The sequence below is a fragment of the Suillus paluster genome (assembly GCF_016628075.1).
Source record: "Suillus paluster strain FC165 chromosome Unknown EDB91scaffold_106, whole genome shotgun sequence".
Taxonomy (NCBI): Eukaryota; Fungi; Basidiomycota; class Agaricomycetes; order Boletales; family Suillaceae; genus Suillus; species Suillus paluster.
Window position 1 is genome coordinate 64,566 of NW_024537666.1, and position 20,623 is coordinate 85,188.

The 20,623-nt window shown below is 47.2% G+C and overlaps 8 protein-coding genes across 8 annotated transcripts; 2 read left to right on the forward strand and 6 right to left on the reverse strand.

The window, feature by feature from the left end:
• Positions 1 to 1,003: 1,003 nt before the first annotated feature.
• EDB91DRAFT_1061666 (uncharacterized protein) lies at positions 1,004 to 2,074 on the reverse strand (the record flags this gene model as incomplete). The annotated part of the gene is made up of 1 exon (XM_041314468.1): positions 1,004 to 2,074. One exon carries the CDS (start codon positions 2,072 to 2,074, stop codon positions 1,004 to 1,006), a length of 1,071 nt encoding a protein of 356 aa, XP_041171307.1.
• Positions 2,075 to 2,670: 596 nt separating this feature from the next.
• EDB91DRAFT_1086802 (uncharacterized protein) lies at positions 2,671 to 4,389 on the reverse strand (the record flags this gene model as incomplete). The annotated part of the gene is made up of 6 exons (XM_041316117.1): positions 2,671 to 2,837; positions 2,895 to 3,097; positions 3,483 to 3,751; positions 3,896 to 4,129; positions 4,198 to 4,218; positions 4,258 to 4,389. The coding sequence occupies 6 exons, from the start codon at positions 4,387 to 4,389 to the stop codon at positions 2,671 to 2,673; spliced, it is 1,026 nt and encodes a 341-aa protein (XP_041171308.1).
• A 601-nt stretch (positions 4,390 to 4,990) lies between these two features.
• EDB91DRAFT_1254370 (uncharacterized protein) lies at positions 4,991 to 5,918 on the reverse strand (the record flags this gene model as incomplete). The annotated part of the gene is made up of 2 exons (XM_041323812.1): positions 4,991 to 5,749; positions 5,811 to 5,918. The coding sequence occupies 2 exons, from the start codon at positions 5,916 to 5,918 to the stop codon at positions 4,991 to 4,993; spliced, it is 867 nt and encodes a 288-aa protein (XP_041171309.1).
• Positions 5,919 to 6,108: 190 nt separating this feature from the next.
• Positions 6,109 to 6,605, reverse strand: EDB91DRAFT_1061664 (uncharacterized protein; the record flags this gene model as incomplete). Its single annotated transcript, XM_041314467.1, has 2 exons — positions 6,109 to 6,448; positions 6,499 to 6,605. The coding sequence occupies 2 exons, from the start codon at positions 6,603 to 6,605 to the stop codon at positions 6,109 to 6,111; spliced, it is 447 nt and encodes a 148-aa protein (XP_041171310.1).
• A 2,252-nt stretch (positions 6,606 to 8,857) lies between these two features.
• Positions 8,858 to 10,634, reverse strand: EDB91DRAFT_1254371 (uncharacterized protein; the record flags this gene model as incomplete). Its single annotated transcript, XM_041323813.1, has 5 exons — positions 8,858 to 9,318; positions 9,374 to 9,442; positions 9,498 to 9,903; positions 9,957 to 10,448; positions 10,497 to 10,634. The coding sequence occupies 5 exons, from the start codon at positions 10,632 to 10,634 to the stop codon at positions 8,858 to 8,860; spliced, it is 1,566 nt and encodes a 521-aa protein (XP_041171311.1).
• A 3,981-nt stretch (positions 10,635 to 14,615) lies between these two features.
• Positions 14,616 to 16,117, reverse strand: EDB91DRAFT_1254373 (uncharacterized protein; the record flags this gene model as incomplete). The annotated part of the gene is made up of 7 exons (XM_041323814.1): positions 14,616 to 14,684; positions 14,738 to 14,967; positions 15,018 to 15,191; positions 15,247 to 15,350; positions 15,402 to 15,594; positions 15,657 to 15,819; positions 15,884 to 16,117. 7 exons carry the CDS (start codon positions 16,115 to 16,117, stop codon positions 14,616 to 14,618), a joined length of 1,167 nt encoding a protein of 388 aa, XP_041171312.1.
• Positions 16,118 to 17,298: 1,181 nt separating this feature from the next.
• On the forward strand, positions 17,299 to 17,957 carry EDB91DRAFT_1239662 (uncharacterized protein; the record flags this gene model as incomplete). Its single annotated transcript, XM_041321887.1, has 4 exons — positions 17,299 to 17,331; positions 17,402 to 17,534; positions 17,611 to 17,726; positions 17,763 to 17,957. 4 exons carry the CDS (start codon positions 17,299 to 17,301, stop codon positions 17,955 to 17,957), a joined length of 477 nt encoding a protein of 158 aa, XP_041171313.1.
• Positions 17,958 to 19,289: 1,332 nt separating this feature from the next.
• On the forward strand, positions 19,290 to 19,723 carry EDB91DRAFT_1061669 (uncharacterized protein; the record flags this gene model as incomplete). The annotated part of the gene is made up of 2 exons (XM_041314469.1): positions 19,290 to 19,392; positions 19,449 to 19,723. Coding segments are annotated over 2 exons (378 nt in total), but the record flags the coding sequence as incomplete, so codon positions are not given.
• Between the last annotated feature and the right edge of the window lie 900 nt (positions 19,724 to 20,623).

Sequence of the window (20,623 nt, forward strand, 5' to 3'; positions counted from 1 at the left end):
GTTAGCTTGGAGAGTGGGGATCCCGCAGGGGAGTAGTTGAATCATGCCGTAGTTCACTATGAGGTCAATGAGTGGGCTGGCTGCTGTATAGTTGAACAGATGGCAATTGCGGATGTCCTCCCAGAGCGGGTGGTGGCGATTGAAGTTGCCTAGCCAGAGTATATGGTCCATTTCCATGGGCCGGATTGTTTCGATGTTGTCTTCAAGGTAGGTATTGAGGGCCATAAGAGTATCTTGAGAGTTGCCGTTATTATAGATATTAAAGATGGAGCAGCATCCATATGGGCTGTTCAGCTGCATGACTACTACATCTGAGGAGGGAAAGGGTATCTGTTTCCAGTAGTTAGTATTAATGGAAGAGTTTACAAGCATAATCACCCGAGAGTGTTGCTGAGGATTAGTATAATGTTCTGAGGGGTATAGAACGTGCCATCGGTGGTTTGCACACGTGTTGCAGAGGAAGTTTATATGAGGTTCTTGAATGATGATGAGATCCCAGTCGACAGTGAGTTTCAAGTTGTTGAGGAGTGATGCTTGGGTTACCATGGAGGCATTGAGGTTCTGTTGCCATATACATAGACGAGCAGGGGGGTGAAGGGTGTGATTAGACATGAGTGGATAGATTTGAGGGTAAGCCGTTGGTATCGTTGTTCGCAGATGTGGAGGGAGGAGAAGGGGGGAGGGAGTCAGAGGAGGAGGGGGAGAAGAAGAAGGAGGAGGAGGAGGAGGAGGAGGAGGAGGAGGAGGAGGAGGAGGAGGAGGAGGAGGAGGAGGATGGAGGGGTGAGGGTGGCGATGATTCTGTGTATTTCTTTGTCTTGCGGACATTGGGGTGATCTTTTGTGGGTTGGCTGGCTGGGGAGTGCAATGGTCATTTGGCGTAGGTGTCTGGGAGAGGAACCACGGGGTCTTTGGGGAGAGGGTTGTGGGGATGTTGAGTTCCTATGTTGATGTATTGGTTGAGCTGCGTGTGTCCATGCGTGTTCAGTCAGAAAGTAGGGCATTCAATTTTCTGGGTATTTGTCGTCGAGTTCCTTGCAACATTTGATGAATTTGGGGCATGAGCAACTCCAGCTGGTGTGTTGCTGACTTCTGCAGTTGGTACAGTGTGTTGTATGGTATGAGTTGCAGGCTGAGGTGCGATGTTGGTTTCTGCAGGTGCCGCATGTGTCCTGTGAGGAGGTGCAGTTCTTAGCGATATGATTGAATTTCTGGCACTTAGTGCATCTCATTGGTTCCCTTCGGTCTTTCCTAGCACTGAATCTCTCACTTTCCAAGCAAAGTCCTTCATGGATGATGTCATTTGCTATTTGGACATCTGTGATGTGGAGTAAGGCGAAAGCTTTCCATTGTTCTGCTGAACACTTTGTGGGAGGCTTGATCCATCTAATTGAGGTGAGGGCGCTGGTTTCGAGTTGATTTTCTTGTTCAATCTGTTGTAGGAAGTCCTCTTGTTCAATCTGCATCTGAATAGGTAAGTATTCTAAAACTAGAGGGTATTGGTGTTGATGGAACAATACAGGTATGTCTAGGTGACTTTCTAGTGCACTTTTACCTGGTTGGTTGTTGAGCCACTTGGCCAGCAATTCAGTTTCTAATTCAACAATTATACCTCCGTTATGTAGGGTTGTGATCGAGCAGATGGTGCCTTCTGGGGTGGTGTCATCCCTTGCTGCCTTCAGTGTGGTTTTGATTTTGGTTGCTATGTCGTGTTTCAAGGTTTTTGATGGGAACAGGGTTCCTCCTGGTAGGGGGTCTAATAGGATCTGACGTGCCTGAAGTGCTGCATGGCCCAAAGCCCTGTCTACTTGCAGTGGTATGTGTGCCGTCACTACTGAAGAGTAGGATGAATGTGCTGTTCCAGGAGTTTGCACGGGGGCCTTAGAGATCTGTGTGGAGAGCTGGTCTATCTTCTCTTGTGTCGCATCTAGGGATGGGGTTAAGATTTGGAGGGCCTTCTGGTATGTCTCCACTGAGTCGTAGAGGGCGTCTGCTGCGTCCTCAATATGGTCTGCTGCTGTTTTGATGTTGTCCTCTTTTTTGGTTCTTTCTCTACATGTGGAGGTGTGTAACATCCTTGTGTCTTCTATTATTGAGGTGAGGGATTGGGAGGCGTCATGTATTAGAGCGACTTGAGGAGATACAGCTGCAACAACATGGTCTACTAGCTTGGCCGTGATGTCGTCAGTGATTTTCCTGGAGAGGGTGTCGGCTGCATTGCTGTCGGCCAGCTTGGTGATGATGAACTATGTAACTTGCTTCATGATTGTGTCTGCTACATTACCCGTTTTCACATCCTTCAGTAGGAAGGCCACCACTCAGATTGCCACGACTACTGGGACCAGTGTAGTGCTTGACATTTGTGTGATTTGAAATAGGACTGATATTAGGTGATTTAACGTAAAAGGTTGGCTGATGTGGCAGAGTAGCTTCGATTCAAGAAAGGTTTTTCCGCTGGCTGCATCTTTGACTCTGTTTGACATGGCTTCTATTGCTTCTTGTGTGATGGGTGATCTTGTTGTTTTGTGTGTATTGAGCTCGTATGTAGGTGAAGTAGTACATGAAATGGGCGATGTGGTTGGTCCGATGCTTGTGCTTCTCCTACTTCCAGGCATATTGATGATAGGTTGGAAGTTCTAGAAATTAGGGTGAGTTGATTCAGATGAGTCCACTAGGGCGGAGTAGTGCTGTTAGGTGTTAAACGTGCTGTTGAGTGTGTTGTTTGACTAGGATTTTTCGGGGTCCTTGTCGGGGTGCCACTTGGTTCAGGTCCAAGAAGCAATGATTCTTGTTTTGCAAGAGCCTTGTTGTACCGGATGACATTAATGTCCAATTTGACTGAGTTCAGGGGATCCATAAGCAAGGGGATGCCAGAGAAGACCTAGATGGACTTACTTGGGTGTCGATACACCTCGGCCATGAGCCAGGCAAGCTGACCACACAAGAGCAACGTGGGGATATCCATCCTGGGTGGAGGGTCCACCAAGGATCTGCCGGCTATGTGGGCAAGGAATTGTTGCTCAACCCATTCACTGGCAGAGTTTGTGGCATGCAAGGCCCAGTCTTCGGGTATCACAGGCATTAGGTTCATACCATTTCTGAGAAAGGCAATGTGGCTGGCATAAGATGATATGATGTGGGACATGATGGGCAGGGTGAATGAGATGGCGGGTGATGGATGTTGCTCAATTTTATTGACATGTCAACTGAGCTTCATGGCTCAAGTGATGCTGAAGGACGAAAAATCAGGGGATGTAATAGCGCGCATGTTCAGGGGCCAAGCGCATGGTGGCGAGGCCAAGGGAGATCTTATGGATCTGTAATGAATGAAGCATGGTGCAGGGTCGTGCTAAGTACTGCTCCTGAGGCAGTTCTCTGCATCTTACAGCATTGCAATGGATGGATGGTGACAAGAACTGGGCATTCACACATGCAACTACCGAAATTATGTACAATGTTCTTCTACCGAAATCATAGGCTCACTGATATTCACCCGGCTCCGGCATCAACCCGGTCCCATCTAACAACTGCTGTGATGCTGCAATGGCATCATGGAGGTTGTCTACCAGACCCTCGAGGGCAGTCATTGCCTCCAAGGCAACATTTGCATCTTCCATCTTCCTGGAGAGCCATTGCTCGAGCTGAGCACCGAGATCTCCGAGATTGTCTTTGATGACCTGGAGATTGGTCAACAGGGGGTCTGGACTGACATCATGCCTGCACATCTCTGGCCACAGGAAATATGCGACCGGCTGATGGAATTGTTAGCATAGGATAAGATTCAAATATCAGGAGTTGGATAAAGGGAAGGGACTCACAAGCTGTTGCATGTGGTGTTTGTATAATCAGATGACTTCTTCCACTGGGACACGGTTGGGCATCTTGAATGGACAGACATTGAACTGGTCATTCCACCAACTGTAGGCATAGTTGGAGACGATCTGGTAGCAGACCATGAGGTTGCCTGCCATGTTGAATTGGTGGGTGTGGAATAACCGGAAGAGGTCATCATCATCCGCAATTTCTACCTGCCAGTGGGTGAGCATTGTCACGACCTCGTTGAGATTTTCCAGCAAGGCCGGGGAAGTGTCGCTGGTGGCACATATGTTGATGTAGGGGAATACAAATCTCTGCAAAGTGTGGGTGTCAGCCTAAAGAATACCAAATGGAGAAGCACAGTAAGGAAATGGAGACTCACCTTGGCTTCCCAGACCAGATGCTGGATGAAAGTTCTTCAGAAGGAAGATGTTCAAGACACTTGGATCTCATCCAGGGCCAACCAGATCGCGGTAAACCACGAAGTCACATATTCAAATATGTTTGCAGCATCCCAAAGGGAGACGCTGGTCGGGACTGAATTTGGTTGGAAGATTAGTGATGGATACTGCATGTTGATCAGGGCAACAGAGGTGCAAGGGGGAATGAAAAATACAGCCATTTAACCACCAGTATAAATAGGCAGTGAGGACCATTGTTAGGGCCGTATGTGGTGACGGGTCCACATGATACACAACTGGGCTGGAATGAAACATTATGAAACCACATTGTTTGCAAGGACCATAGACTACATACAAAAGAAGATCATAGCATAACTGTATTGCTGGGAACACCCAATGATGACATCACTGGTCGTGACCGAATGTTGGGTTGACCTCAACAAACCGGGCGTGAGCATCCTTGGCCAATTGTTTGTACATCTGAGCCTATCTGAGCACATAGCACCTGTTGCCCACCTGAGTGGGGTCGCTGTTCTGGTGTGTTTGACTGAGCCATGTATCTTGTGTCCCACAAGGATGAACTCTTCTGCCCAACAATCGCACAGAGCCTTGGTCCAAAGCCAATGCACCCTGTAAACTGGATTCTGGGTTGACATGGGCCCGACAATGAAGTCCTGAGAAGAATGACTCACATTCATTCATCCAGTCATTGCTAACCAAATCCCCTTGTACATCTAGGGACCAAAACCATGGCAGTGTGGAATTTCTCTGACCTCAGGCATTGGGATCCGCAACAGCAGAGGTGGCTTTGAGGTGGCTTTTCTCCAACTCCCAGTATTTTTGCAACAGCTGGCCTTCCCTGAGATTCTGGAGCTGGGCCCTGCATTTCTTGTAGATCATGCTGTTGAGGTTGATCACCTGTTCCACCAAGTGGACCTGCGCCCAAGCCTGGGTGGTCCTGGTATACAACTTGGCCAGCCTGACTGTGGTCCTAAACAGCACCACCTTGTCGGCTGGGTGCACTCTGATGGCGTGCAGCATGTCATTTGCCTGTCCCTCCCTTGGGGTGATCTCTTGTCTGATCAGGCCTGCCACACCCAATTCCCTACATCTCTCCATTCCCAAGTTGGATGGGAGAGGGATGACAACTATTTCAGGTCTGAATAGAGCTGTCGGGTGATGGACTCCCAGTGCTCCATCATCATTGGTGTCTTCATCACTGGATCCACAGCCATTTCGCAGGAACTTGACATCCATGTTGGGGATACAATCGTCAGAATCATAGCCATCTCTGAAATACCTCCCTGCTGTTGCAACAAACTCAACAATGGAGTGTTGCAGCCTGATCTGGCAACGGCCTATCTCCAGCATCTGATTCTTGGTAGGGTGTCTTCCCATCCTCCTGATGTCCATTGCCAGAGCAATCTGTATTTCCTCAATGGTGATCCTGGATGGAAGCCAAGTGGCAGCTCCTAGCTGCAGTCTTTCTCCCAGGTGACAGATGGATGTCTGCAGTAAGTTGACCTCGACCTCCTTCCAGGTTCATGCTGCCAAGGTCAAGCATCAGTGCCGTGACCAAGATATCTATGCACACATGAGACTTGCCCTTTTGCAACTGCACATTGTAGATGTCCAGGGCTGATGGATTGTCTATCCAAGAGCCTTGGGCCACTCTCTCTTGTGCTTCCCACCGCTCAACCATTTCTGGATCTGCTGCATCATTCAATGCATCGAATGCCTCGGTCCTTTCAGTGACCCCTCATTTGGCCTCTTTGTATTTCTGGGACAAGAATAGCCCTGTTGTGATGAAATTTGTTTCAGGCATTAGGTATGACATGACTAACCCATCTGAATCATCTTCATGAAGTTGCAGTCGTTCATTTGCATTCCTGTCATTGCGGGGTTGACATTCCCCAGGCGGAAGGAGATATAATGTTCAGAGGCACCCACAGTGTTTCCATGATCTCCCCATCTATTCTGGCGGCCCCTGGGATGAAATTGGATGTGTACCAAACATAGCACTTGTCTTGGTGGCCATGAACATGCCACAGTCCTATCCCCGGGATAATGTCCATTCCCAAAGGAAGGCTGAGATGAAGGCTCTCGTCCACCCGCTGCCAGAGGTGCTTGTTGTACTGGCAATTGACGTCATAGAATGTCAACACCTGGCAAAGTCCATCTGTATTGTGACTCAAGGTGTTGCACAGGGCATAGTCCATGTTCATCTGTCTGCTCCTGAATGTCAACATCCGACACCAACTTCCATGTTGGGAACCTCCTACCTTTCGCCCTTTTGAAAATCGACCATCGAATTAGGCACAAAGCACCTGTGACTGGTGCATGCGCACCCTCCTATTCCCATGGCTTCTAGCTTGTGCCTGAGATGCATTGGCCTGGTTCACCAAGCCCCTTCAGTGACAAATCCCATACTATATGGGTCACCCGACTGTTAAGGTCGTGCTCAAGGGAGAGGTCGCTCAAAGGGCTTCAGCTTCAGCTCATGCACTGTGCCCCTTACCCGAGTACGTGCCCTTAATTTCCGGGGGACAGAGGGGAAGTCCGATGGAAGTCCGGGGAATTCCGGAGGACAGAAGTCGGTGGAGTTCGGCAGAACTCCGGAAGACTTATATGGGGACGGAGTAAGGCTACTATGGAAGTCCAGGAGTAGAAATAGAACAGAGTTTAGACTACCCTAAGGTAGAGCCGGAGAAGTGGTCCTAAGGTTTAACCCCTAAGACTCGGAGGTGGACAAGAGGTGAGACTCAAGTCCAGGAGATTGCAGGAATGAGCAGAACTAAGATGATATTCAAACTGAGGAGTTCCTGGAGTATTACAGGGGTTTATATACTGTAGGTATCATGTAAGTAAATCAGTCAGCAAAGGTAAGAGCTATGTACAAAGTATGTGGAAAGTCTATTACTAAGTATAACAGATCAAAGCAGTGAAGTCGGAAATGAAGTAAGAATGGACGGATCAGTAAGCATAGTGGAATAGGACATAACTGGTAACCGGAGCAATAGCTAATCTAAAAGGAGTTAGGGGTGAGTGCGGAGATGAAGGCGGAGCACCGGGTGGAATAGTAAGATGGAGGACTGGACTTCAATGAAGTAGATCCAGAATTCCGGATCTGGAGGTACGGGATATGACACCGACCTACATAATATCCCGTGTAATACAGGCCAGCAGGATTATGGGCCAATGTTATGTATATTCCTGATGTTGACGGGTGGGACCCATCTATGCTGATGTTATATATATCATCGACGATGGCAGATGGGCTGGGAGAAATATTATTATGGAGATGGGTGGGCCCATGTGGGTAATATGTAGAGTAGGATTGACATATATTATAGACCTGAGGAGAGATGTATAGCAAATATTATTATATAGACGGGTGGGCCGATGTATTAGTATTATTTTGTAGACGGATGGGCCGAGGGAGCGGTGGAATATTTATTACATAGACAGGTGGGCCAACGTAGGGAAATATTAGATAGACGGGTGGGCCAACGTGGGGTATTATTAGGTAGATGGGTGGGCCGAGGGTGAGGCGAATTATTTATTACATAGACGGGTGGGCCAACATAGGGGTATATTGGATAGACGGGTGGGCCGAGGGTGAGGTGAAATATTTATTATATAGATGGGTGGGCCAACATGGGTTAATATTAGATAGACGGGTGGGCCGAGGGTGAGGTGAATTATTTATTACATAGATGGGTGGGCCGAAGTGGGGAATTTTACCTAGACGGGTGGGCCGATGTCGGGTAATATTAGACAGATGGGTGGGCCCAGATACATATCATATAGACAGATAGGCCTAGGTATTGGTATACTATATCCACAAAAGCACTGAAAGAGAACCAGAGAGCTGCCTCGTTTCGACTCAGACTCAGCGACGAGTGATACTAATAAGATCACAGTCACGTTTCACTCGTCAATCGAAACATCTTCGTCGAGTAGATAGATACCAGAAAGCCTGAATACACCATGTCTGACATTCACCAAGTAACGAGTACCGAGTACTGAACCCTGAAACCCGGAACCAGAGCCCCGAACACCCAGACTGGAGACTCGAGAGAGACTCAACTCGAAATTCAAACCTCAACTGGAAACTCATACATTTTTACGAGTTTCGAGTTTCAAGTTTCGAGTTGAGTACCGACACCCAACACCCAAGTACCAAGTACTGACACCCAACACCCGAGATTCAGGTACTCGGTACTCGGTGATTCGTGTGTATCATCTTACATTTGTATTTCTGTACACATTTCACCGAGTACCGAGTACCGAATCTTGGGTGTTGGGTGTCGGTACTCGGTACTCAACTCAAAACTCAAAACTCAAATCTTGAATCTTGAAACTCGAAACTCATATAAATCTGAGTTTCGAATCCCGAGACTTGAATCACCGAGTACCAAGTACCAAATCTCGGGTGTCAGTACTTGGTACTCGGTAGTCAGCACTTCATTTCAGGTTTCGAATTTCGAATGTCGAGTTTTGAGTTTCAAATCTCTCGTCGAGTACCGAGTGCCGAATTCCGGGTTTCAGGTCTCGGTACTTGGAACTCAGTCACTCGATCGATGGACTGGCAGAAGTTACATTCATTGAAAACTTGTATATACATCTATCACTATGCAATTATGTAGCCATGTCAACCTCCTCAGAAGACTCTTCAACCTTCACCTCCACCTCAACATCCATGTCATCAGAAGAGTCATATTCTGGGACAAGGTTGCTCGGATCACCTGGGTTCACAATTTCGCCGGACGCATCTGGATCCTCTGGATGAGCAACTTGGTTGTAATCAAACAGGAGGCCATCAATGGCAGAGGCATCCGGGAATGTTGCGGTTGCGGTTGTGGGAGCAATGCCTTCCATTGTGAGATCAATGAGAAGTGGGAGTGCAGATTTGGCAGGTGACATGGTGGGGGGGCCAGATTGATCAAGCAACAAGGATGATGCATTGGCAGGAGGATCGGGCAGTGGGAATGAGGGGTGCCGGTGCATGATTTCGTGCCTAAGGCCTTCATGAAGACGTTGCAGGGTATCAATCTTACCATCCTGCTCTGCCACACGATCCTCCAGAAGAGCGATTCGAGCTGTGCCCTTGACGAATTGCAATGGACATGGCATGGAAATCCAGCATGGGCACACCAAGTGCTGCAGCAGGGACTGCCGGGCCACATGCTGCAGCTGGGACTGCCGAACTCGAGGCCGGAAGAGCTAGAATGGAAACCTAAGGTCAGACGATGATAAAAAGAAACCTCGGGTGACTTACGAGCTGGTTCAGGTGCAGGTGCCTTGACGGCAGTGATGGTCTTGCTGCGACCATGCATCTGGGTCTTGGGGGTTGTCACTGCAGTGACACCGGGAGTTCCGGACGGGCCACGAGACTGACTGTGAGTTCGGGCCTTGGATTGGGAGGCAGGGGGAGCTTTGGAGGGGGCAGGGGTTTGGGATGCAGAGGGAGCCTTGGAGGGAGCCCTGGATGACGTCCTGGACCTCGTCTTCCGGGTGGTAGAGGAGGCACCATTGCGAGGAGGTGGGGATCCCATAGATGCGGGGGTGCACTTGATCTTCTTTGTCGTGCAGTAGATGCACGACATACACGGAGCCCCGGTCCTCTTGTCCATCCGAGTTGTGCAAGGCCATTGTAGCTTGTTGCAAGCGTAGCATGGGTTTTTCTGTGAGTTGTATTAGTGTATGGATACACTTGAGATATATAAAAGTACTCCACCATGGGCTTGGACTTCACCACGCAAGCCAACCTCTGATGCTTGTGACTCTTCATCACAGATTTTGGGGGTTGGGAGGGTGGTCCCAAAATCAAGGGGGACTTCCTCTTATTACTGCCTTCTGCCTCAGGCTCCAGGTCAGCGAAGACGGCCTTACCTTTCCCCTTGTCCCGGAACTTGGTGGTGGGGTTGGTGGAAGGGCCAGCGACATTGCCAGTAGGGATGGCTGGGGAGGGAAGGTTGACTGGAATCGGACCTGTGGATGGGGGGGCAGCAGTTGGGAGATCAAAGGTCCAGTCACCTAAGGCCTCCCAGGCAAGGACCTTGGGGTACCAGGCGTGCCTCAAAATGCGGGGATCGTCATACCCGATGGTGTGCCAGTCAGGCCAGACCTTGGGAACCATGCTCCGGATGCGGTGTAGCTCTTTGAGGCACAAAATGATGAGTCCGGGAATAGGACCATCCCTGGACCCATACTCCTTTGCTACATTAGACTACCTGGATGTTAGAGACAAAAGAAAAACACGAAAAAAAATACATACCACAAGTGTACCAATCTGTTTTCCCAGAGCTGAGTGGCTGGGACCTGGGGGAATCTGCCGGGCGGTGCTGATGATGGCCATGATCTGGGCAGTGGAATTCTTGAGATCAGTCAAAGAGTCGGCAACTGGAGTAGACATGATGAGTGAGTTGAGAGATTTAAAGATCTTGAAATCAGATTGAGATCAGTTATCAGAAAGATGAAGTTTCAAATCAAACAAGACATTTGATGGATGATCGATAAAATCATTGATTGTTTGTGTTTGTTTGGTCATCGTTCAACTTTCAGCAATTGCCGGTTGTGTGTTGAACTTCGAATTTTTTTCAATCATCAGTCAACCAGTCCACCAATTCTCCACACCACATGAGTTCCCATCCAGCCATTAGATTTAATGACCCCCTGGTGACCGACTATAATTCTATGGATGTGGATGACTCATCTATGGGCCGGGTATCACTAGGTATGTTGTATTCTTATCATTCCTTATCAATTTACCGGGTATCCCTCAGATGACTTAGATGACTTATACCTTGGGCCGGATGATGACATAGAATATGATTCTATGTCATCCGGACCACCGGGTGCATTGGCTGCAATGCCTGGTATGTTTATACATTCCTTATGATCAGCATTCACCATCCATGCTAACTTCACCCTTGAAGATCAATCACATCTGGGTGAGGCTGATGATGCCGGCTGTCTCATTGATCCAGACTTGTACCTCGGGCCTGAGGATGATATCATTGATGTTGATGAGTTGCCGGATTCTGCTGATCCTCCCACTTTTGCACCGGCTACATCAGAGGTGTCTATTTCATGTGGGTCTATTCATTCCAGATGTTTATTGATACTTATTGTATCTCCCAAGCCGCCAAATCATCTACTGAACTTCGTGCAGATGAGCCGGAGCTCAATGTCAAAGATGTACGTTTGATGGTCTGGGAGCTCCATCCTTTCGGAAAATACGAACACCCAGAATGTGAGTATCTGAAAGCAGAGCATTTATCTTTTTGCTAATCTTTCTGCAAGACCAATCTGTCCGAGATTGACTCGGTGATTACAAACGCCATACTGGAGGTCTTCCTGATTCTTCCATCCAACAACTAATGGAGGCTGAGTGACCATTCCAAACTGCTTGGGCGGAAACTTCCGACAAACTGAAAAAAGCTGATGCAGACCTGCAGAGGTTGCAAAGAGTTGAACAGATGAGCATTGAAATGCTCAAGGTAGTAGATTCCATGATTCAACACTTTGAAGAACAAATGACTATGTAAATTACCTTATTACAACCTCTGAATTTTCATTGATATCCCCACATCATGTACACTACCGGATCTTTCAATGCATGTCACCGGGCGTCGTATGGGACTCGGTGTTCAATAGTTGGGACTCCATGTTCGATGTTCGGGACTCAATGTTCGATGTTTGGGACTCGATGTTCAATACTCGGGACTCTATACTCAATACTCAATAGTCAGGACTCGGTGTTCGATAGTCGGGATTCAATGGTCAATGTTCGGGACTCGGTGTTCGATGGTCGGGATTCGATGTTCAATACTAGATAGTCGGGATTCAATATTCGGGACTCGATGTTCGGGACTCAGTAGTCGGGACTCGATAGTCAGGATTCATTCCTCGAATCTCGGGCTTTGGGTTTCGGGATTCGATACTTGGGACTTGATGTTCGATGTTCGGGATTTTAGATGTTCGGGACTCGATGTTCGATACTTGGGACTCTATACTTGATACTTGATAGTCAGGACTCAGTGTTCGATTGTCAGGATTTGATGTTCAGGACTCAATACTGATACTCAATAGTCGGGACTCAGTGTTCGATTGTCGGGATTCGATGTTTGGGACTCGATACTGATACTCGATAGTCGGGACTCGGTGTTCGATAGTCGGGACTCGGTGTTCGATAGTCGGGATTCAATGTTCGGGACTCGATGTTCAGGACTCGGTAGTCGGGATTCATTCCTCAAATCTTGGGCTTCGGGTTTCGGGACTCGATAGTTGGGACTCTATTCGATATGATTGAATCACATTGACATGTACATAATAGCAGGTAAAGGCAGGCAGTGTAGTATAAGTCCATTACTTCTTTCCCCTCGCTCTGGTCACTCGAGGGCTAGTGTCCAATGGCTGTTGTGTTGACTTACTCCGGGTTGTCCTTGCCGATGACTCAATCACCGCTTTCTTTCCCCGCATGTTTTTCAGTGCCAGTGACCTATTGACTCCTTCGATTGCACCATCCTCCTGAACATTGCCGGTGACTCTCTCAGTCAGTCCAGCCGGGAGGTCGCCCATTCGTGATGTCAGCAGTGCACCAGTTTTCTCTGCATTGACCAGGCGAGGCTTTGGAATTGCATGTGGGACAGCGGTCCCTTCATGTGCTGTCGAAGGACCAGGCTCTGTTCTGGGTCTCTTTTGCGGGGATCTACCTTCCGCTGCGTCATCACCAGCATCATCCCATATCATGAGTGTCACCCTTGGGCTTACTCTTGGAATCACCCTCGTGATCGGTCTCGGGATCACTGTCAGTTTTGGTCTCTGAATTCTGAGGCCTTTGGATCATACAGTGGCTCAAAAAACTGTCCGCATGTTTTCACATTTTTCACTATCTATGATATTTTATGAGAATGTACAAACACATCAAGGACATGCTGGTACCATATTGGAGTACTACTTCAGGGCTTCCAATTGAGCCCTATGGCGTGGGAATCAGCCGAGATATGGTGGACATATGAGGCTTACAAAATGATGACTCATGCGGACAGTTTTTTGACTCAAATATTTTACAGTGATAATCAGGTATTCTAGTACATTGTGTGACCTCCCTTGGCTTTAATTACTGCCTCTATCCTTCTAGGCATACTCTTAAAACTATATCTAACTATATAAACCAGAATGTCTTATGTGTCATAGTCATAATCACTATGAAAGCCATCTCCTCTGCTCAAAGGGATAATATCCTCTCTTTGTCCTATGCTGGCCTCTCTGCTCATCAAATTTTCTCTAGAACTGAAGTATGCAAGTCTACTGTGGCCAAGTGTATCAAATAAAGCCATCTGGACAAGGAAAACTCTTGTGGAGGACGTCCACCTCTGCTAATAAGAGGGCTATCATCCAACATATCACTACAGGAAAGGCTAATGATGCCGTCCAAGCCACCCATTATATCAATTCCACCATCACCACCACTGTCTCTTCACAAACTGTGAGGAATGTTCTCAAGGCAGTTCATCTCAAGGCAGTAACAAAGAAGAAATGCCTCTTCTCTCTATCAAACATAGACAGAGAAGACTACCTTTGGCTTGGCCCATCAAAACTGGACTGTAGAGGACTGGAAGCATGTTATATGGTCAGATGAGACCAAAATCAATAGGATTGGGTCAGATGGGAAGGTATATGTGTGGAAAAAGAAGAGGGATTTTCTAACAGACAGAGAGGTTAGTGAGACTGTCAAATTTGGAGAAGGTTCTCTAATTGTATGGGGCTGTATGGGATGGAATGGTGTGGATATACTTGCTGAAGTTGAGGGGAGGATGGATGCTGAGCAGTATGTGGACATTCTAAATGACCACTTGCTGTCTAGCATAGCTGAATTAGGGATTGATGAAAAAGACATCATTTCCCAACAGGATAATGATCCCCAGCACACATCTAGAAGAGCCAGACAATGGTTTAAAGAACATAATATCAATGTTCTTGACTGACCAGCACAGTCCCCTGATGTCAATGTCATTGAACATCTCTGGGGAACACTCAAGAAGAAGCTTCAAGCCTATGAAACCCCCCCTAAAGTAGTATAGGAGCTATGGGAGAGAGTAGCAGTGGAATGAGCAAGGATTACAGCAGAATATTTCCAGAAATTGATTGAGAGTATGCCTAGAAGGATAGAGGCAGTAATTAAAGCCAAGGGAGGTCACACAATGTACTAGAATACCTGATTATCACTGTAAAATATTTGAGTCAAAAAACTGTCCGCATGAGTCATCATTTTGTAAGCCTCATATGTCCACCATATCTTGGCCGATTCCCACGCCATATGGCTCAATTGGAAGCCCTGAAGTAGTACTCCAATATGGTACCAGCATGTCCTTGATGTGTTTGTACATTCTCACACAATATCATAGACAGTGAAAAATGCGAAAACATGTGGACAGTTTTTTGAGCCACTGTATCTCTTCTGACTTTATGAGTCTGATGAGAAGGTGAATTCCCGGATACAACTGAGGTTACCATGTCCCCATCTCTGTTCTTCGATGCTTTGAACAGGAATGTTGGACCTTTGCCTTTCTCCTGCCGAGCATACCAGAAATTCAGTAAGGCGGTCATGTCCCAATGTTGCAACTTCGATGGCTCCTTCAAGTCTACATCCACCGGAACATACTTTCTTGCCACAAAGTCATCCTGACTTTGTACGATGGCGCTCCATGGCACAACTGCCTTGTCAATCCCGGAACAGATACCTGTATACATGTGTTCAACAAATGTTCGGGTGTTGCAACGATGGACTCACGATAGTGCGATGTAAGAAATGCTCTGACTATGGCTTTCTTCTCCTCGAGTTTCGTTTCAGTGATGTCTGGAAGCACCAGCATCCCATCCCCATTGGTCTTGAGTTCAAAAGCAGGCTTCCTGATTCTCTTTCGACCTCCCATCACCTGTTGCCCTCCATCCCGTGCCCCGGCACCTATCATGAAGAAGATCAACCAATTCATTCCAGTAGCCAGAGTTCAAACACTCACCAAATTGTTCCTGTGCATACTCCTGCCAAACTGGCTCGATGTCCTCCCACTCCTTCGTCTTCATGAAACTGTCCCCATCTCCTAATGCCTCGTTATCATTGTGCCTGCATGAAATGTATTGAGATCGAGGATCTGAGATGACAAAATTGACTTACATCCCGAACAGCACCTCGCCCTGTTCATTCTTCCATGCTGACATCACAAACACTCTCATCCTGTATTGCCTCCACATCTCCTTCAAAAAGTGCTCCATATACACCGGTCCCTTCTTACGAGCCACTTGTGCTTGTATCTCGGAGGTGGAAAGTTGTTTGACCATTCTTCGGCTGTGTCCTTCGCCTTCTCCAACTCGTTGTCAGACAATTCAGTCATGACTCTCTTTACAGCCGCCTGATAATGCTTGAACATACCAGGACCTCCTGGCTTTGCCCTGGACTCATCCTTGATCCTCTTCAGCACCTCCTCCCACTTCTGCTGGTAGATCACCTGCCTGGGAGTCCATTTCCTCCCATACTTTATCATGTCCTTCCTCTCCTTCTTTTTCTTGTTGTTGAACAACCATGTCTTGTACATCTGAGAGTTCATGGAAGAATAAGATGTTAAAATTTTAGTTTTGAATGAAGCAAGGATGAATCACCCGCTTCCTCTTCTTCCATTGTGCTTGGTCAACCTTGGGAGCAAATAGCCTGGCAGCCCTAGCTATGGCAGTGAAACCTGCCCGCTTCTCATTCCTTTTCGCCGAAGTCCACTCAGGAAGGTAGTTCTTCAACTCCAAAATTTCGTTGTCTGTGAACTTCTGTGTCTGTGGTTGACGCGCCCTATGTCTTCCAGAAGTGGAAGTCAACTGAGTGGAATGACCTGATCTTGCCATTGTGAATGAGATTGCAGAAAGGGCTGAGGATGAGCAAGGTGGAAGTAATAATGGTGACAAGTTGAACTTTGAGCAAAGCCTAACAGTTGGTTAATCGAACCCATATTGGACGCAATTCCTATTAATGGAAATGAATTTGTAATGACAGCATCAAGACTGCATAACATCACATTGCAATAACAATTTATTCACATTCCTGAGCTAATGCTTTGCTTGCAGCCTTAGAAAATAAGATGAAGATAGGTTAGATGCACCCCACTGCAAAAATCCCACAGGGTAGAAGCAAGGGGCAGCAAAGGTAGGAAGACTTGGGTCAAGGTCCCACTTGCAAGCACAAAAAGACATGCCTACAGGTCCATGCCTAACTCTCCCCCAGAATCACCAACACTTCAGCCTGTTGAGGCACCACCTCTTTGGGAAGACATTCCTGACAATACTTATGAGCACGACCAAGGCTTATTTGAGCCTTTGCAACTCCCAAAAACCATGGCAAGTTCATGTAAAATGTTGCATTGCAATTCAAATGATAGCTAAGTATAACAAATGCAGAGTCAGAATGACTACCTCAGGCAATGGCTGCCAAGGCAGGAATCATATCTACATCACCTCCTGGATCAAGAAGCTCCACCAGAAGATAGGAGATGCATTGTCTGCAACCAGGATGGGGTCTACAAATGTCAAGATTGTCTTGGGGAGCCACTATATTGCACTGGCTGTTGCAGAAGTCAACATCTTTGCAATCCCTTCCACTGGATCAGTCAATGGAATGGTCAATTCTTCAAGCAAAGTTGTCTCGCTCACGTCGGACTTGTCATACACCTTGGTCATGAGGGCAAACAATGTCCGGTACTTACAGATAGGTGGGATTTGTTCGAAGAAGACGAACCTGAAGACCAGCTTGAGCCTGAAGATCTACCGTCTGTGTCGGGACCCGAGTTCCAGCCGAAGGAAAACACCATGGTTATCATTGCAACAAGTCTGGAGTTCATCGCCTCCAGGTTCGATGCTGCGATTGTCCAAATACCATGACTCCAGACCTTCAAATGTTTCGACATGGATTTTTCCCCGCTTCATTTAACAAGCCGAAGACTTTGTTCACCTTCAGGGTGCTCAATGATTTTCTATTGGACAACCTTGAATGTGGGACCTCGGCGATGAACTATTACAGCAAGCTCCGGCGAATGACCTCCAACATGTTTCCACACCTTGTACTGGTAATGCTATATCTCTCATCTAAAGGACATTATATTGACAAAGCATGTGGCAAGGACCTGATACCGAGAGCTCATGAGAGTCACCCGACAGTGGAGGCAGTTGAAGGCCATGAAATGGCATGGATTTGGCCATCATTCTGACAACCTGAATGCAGGTGATCTCGCATTATTTTGCCCCGCTTGTCCTCAGCCAGGGGATCAATGTATCCTTGTCAGGGGATGAATCACTTGATGAGTGAGTCTCGTTTGATACCGAAGTCACCTCAGCGATGTTAACAGCTCCAAGGTGGAAATACACCCGGTCATTTGTTATGGACGGAAATTTCAAAGCCGAACACCTGCATCCCATGAAGCCATTTGATGAAGTTTGGCTGTCAGATGGGTTGGGATTCATGGTGGGAAAAGACAGGTATAAAAAGCATCTTGCAGAGGCTGCTGACACTTTAGAAAAATCGAGCTGCAGCAATCACCGGGCAGTAAATCAAGCAAATGCGGCTCGGCACAAGCTGGAATCGACAGGCATCGGGGGAGTAGCCTGTGCTCGACACGGTTGCTTTGTTCCTCACTCGATGGTAGATTTTCAGAAATGCAAAAGGCAAGCCCACCCTGCCATTCGACATTCATGAGTTAACCATGCATCATTCACAGACAAATGAACATGGACTATGCCCTTTGTGAGGCTGCCCAGCACAACATGGAAGGCATCACGAGGGTGGTCACCTTCTATGATATCAACTGTCAATACAACAAGCACTTTCGGGTTCGGGTGGATCAAAGCAGATTTCTCGAAATGGTTCCGGAATTGACCATCATTCCCAGAATCGGGTTGTGGCACATCCACAGACATCAGGACAGCTGCTATGTCCAATATGTGTCGAATTTATCGAAGGCATCAGTCGGATCAATGGAGAGATCATGGAGACCCTATGGTCATGTCTCAACCTGATTTCCCCTGCTGCTCGGGGAATGTCTCAATTATCAGATGAATGATTCCAATTTCTGCAAGATGATCCACATGAAAAGGACCCTTTGCTGTAAATACAAGCAGGCAAAGAATGGCATCGCTGAAAGTGAAAAGCTTTCGACAGACTCAATGAAGCAGCACCCAGCGATTCAAAGACAGAATGGTTAGCCAGCGGAGGATCGCTCAGTCCAGCAGAATAAATGATCCTGTGGCTATGGATGTATATGAGATTAATATCAAGAAGGGTAAGTTGACTTTGTCTCCATCCAAAGTCCGAATTAATTTTGCACTCAGCACCGAGCAAAAAGGAGATTGAGCTTAGACTACTAGAGGAGGGTAATGCCCGAAATGCAGCACCTGCTCGCAGATCTGTGGTGACATGGATATCAATTGGGTTGGTGATTGAAGAGGCTCAAATTGCATTGCTCATCGAGGTCCGAAGAATTGGTAGAAGAACTACCGAGACACAGAGATTAGACATAGCCCAGCAACGTGATCGTCTCCAAGGCCAGATAGATGGATTCACTCAGTCTGCTATTACTCATCTTGGAGAGGGATTTGATGCAGATGATGATCCTGATGACTTGGCAGACTTCACTGAGACATCTGACACATGGGCGAACTCCCCCAAGCTCACTGTCATCCCATTGCCATCAAACCTCGGAGTAGATCGATGCAGACGCTGCATGGCAGAGGATCTCATTATGCTGGAGATGTCTCTTCGTGAAGGGCAGGCCAATGACTCCCTTCACAACCTCCGAATTCACTTGTGCAACAAGGCAATTCTGTTCCAAACAACAGTTAGGCAAGCCAAATCCCAGGCCCTGAAAACTCGAGCTTGGTCCCAGGTGACGTCCATGCAGCAGGAAGTGTCCCTCCATGCCAGTATATATATGAAGACAAGGAAGCAAATGATGCAACTTGAGCCAGGGGGAAGACCAGCTTCAGAAATACAAACCCCTGCTTCGGGAGCAGCTCAAAATCAGCACTGCCAGTCGGCGATCCAAATGCCCGAGGTCAGCAAAACGAGTCCCTCGCTTGGTTCTGGTCAGTTGAAGTCGACCTGGGGGGTCCTGATCACTCGTGGAATGAGGAATGTGAGTTCAGGGCATGCTTGACATATCCTGTGCTCAGCTGACGGACCCATCCGAAGTTTACCGAGTGCATTGGCTTCGGGCAAAGGCCCTACGGGATCGATGGAAGGAAGAAATGATGTTGGTACAATTGGAGATGGATTGGACATGTAACTTTTTCTTGTGGAAAGCAACCCAATGGGGTGACAGGATGCACAAATCATTGGTGAAAAACCTTCTGGGTCATGCATGCTACTCGGGAAGGCAATCCCAAATGTATTCATTGCTGGCACAGGATGCCCAGGCAGCATTTCAAGACCAGAAGAGCAGGTTTATAGATGCTCGAGATGAATGAATTTTTTTTGCTGAAGATATGAAACAGCTACATCAACCCAAACATTTTAGTCCCGGAAATTGGCCGGGTTGACCTATGACAGAGTTTGCCCAGATCAACAAATGTCGGAGTTTGAAAAATTTTATCCATCAACCTGTGGCTCATATATTCACCTCCAAACCAACTGCCATTGTGATTGTCATTTCCAGGTTCATAATACTGCATTAACCATGTCTGTATTGCATATTCCTCCTACATCCCCTTCTGATTCTCAGAATTCCAGGCGATGGGTCCCGACCCCTCACACTCACTCCGGCAGATCTTGCAGCTACAATGTCAATGGCTGCATCTCACATCCAAGCATCCATCTCTCAATATCAGATGGAGGCTACCCACACTGAGGAGCCTTCTGCTGCTCGGATCATGCACTTTAAAGCCAGGCTGCAATGGGAGATACAGTGGCTCAAAAAGTGTCCGAATGTTTATGCATTTTTAAGTCATTGGATAATAGCAAGCCAGCACCAAACTATAACAAAAGGGTATAGGGATATGTCTGAAAGCCCTATATCAAGGCTCAAATCTGAGATATATAGCGTGGGAACCTGACCATATATGGGCAAGCTATGATAATTCTAAATACATCACTCATTCGGACACTTTTTTGACTTTATATTTAACCAAGACTATTCTATGATTCTAGTACTTGGTGTTACCCCCCTTGGCTTTAATAACTGCTGCAATCCTCCTAGGCTTACTTTCTATCAATTTCTGGCACTCCTCTTCAGCAATCTTTTTCCACTCTGCTGCAACTCTCTCCCAAGTTCAAAAAGCCCCTTTGGAGGATCTTGATAGGCAGCAAGTAGTCTTTTGAGTAATTCCCAGAGATGTTCAATGGGATTGACGTCTGGAGACTGTGCTGGC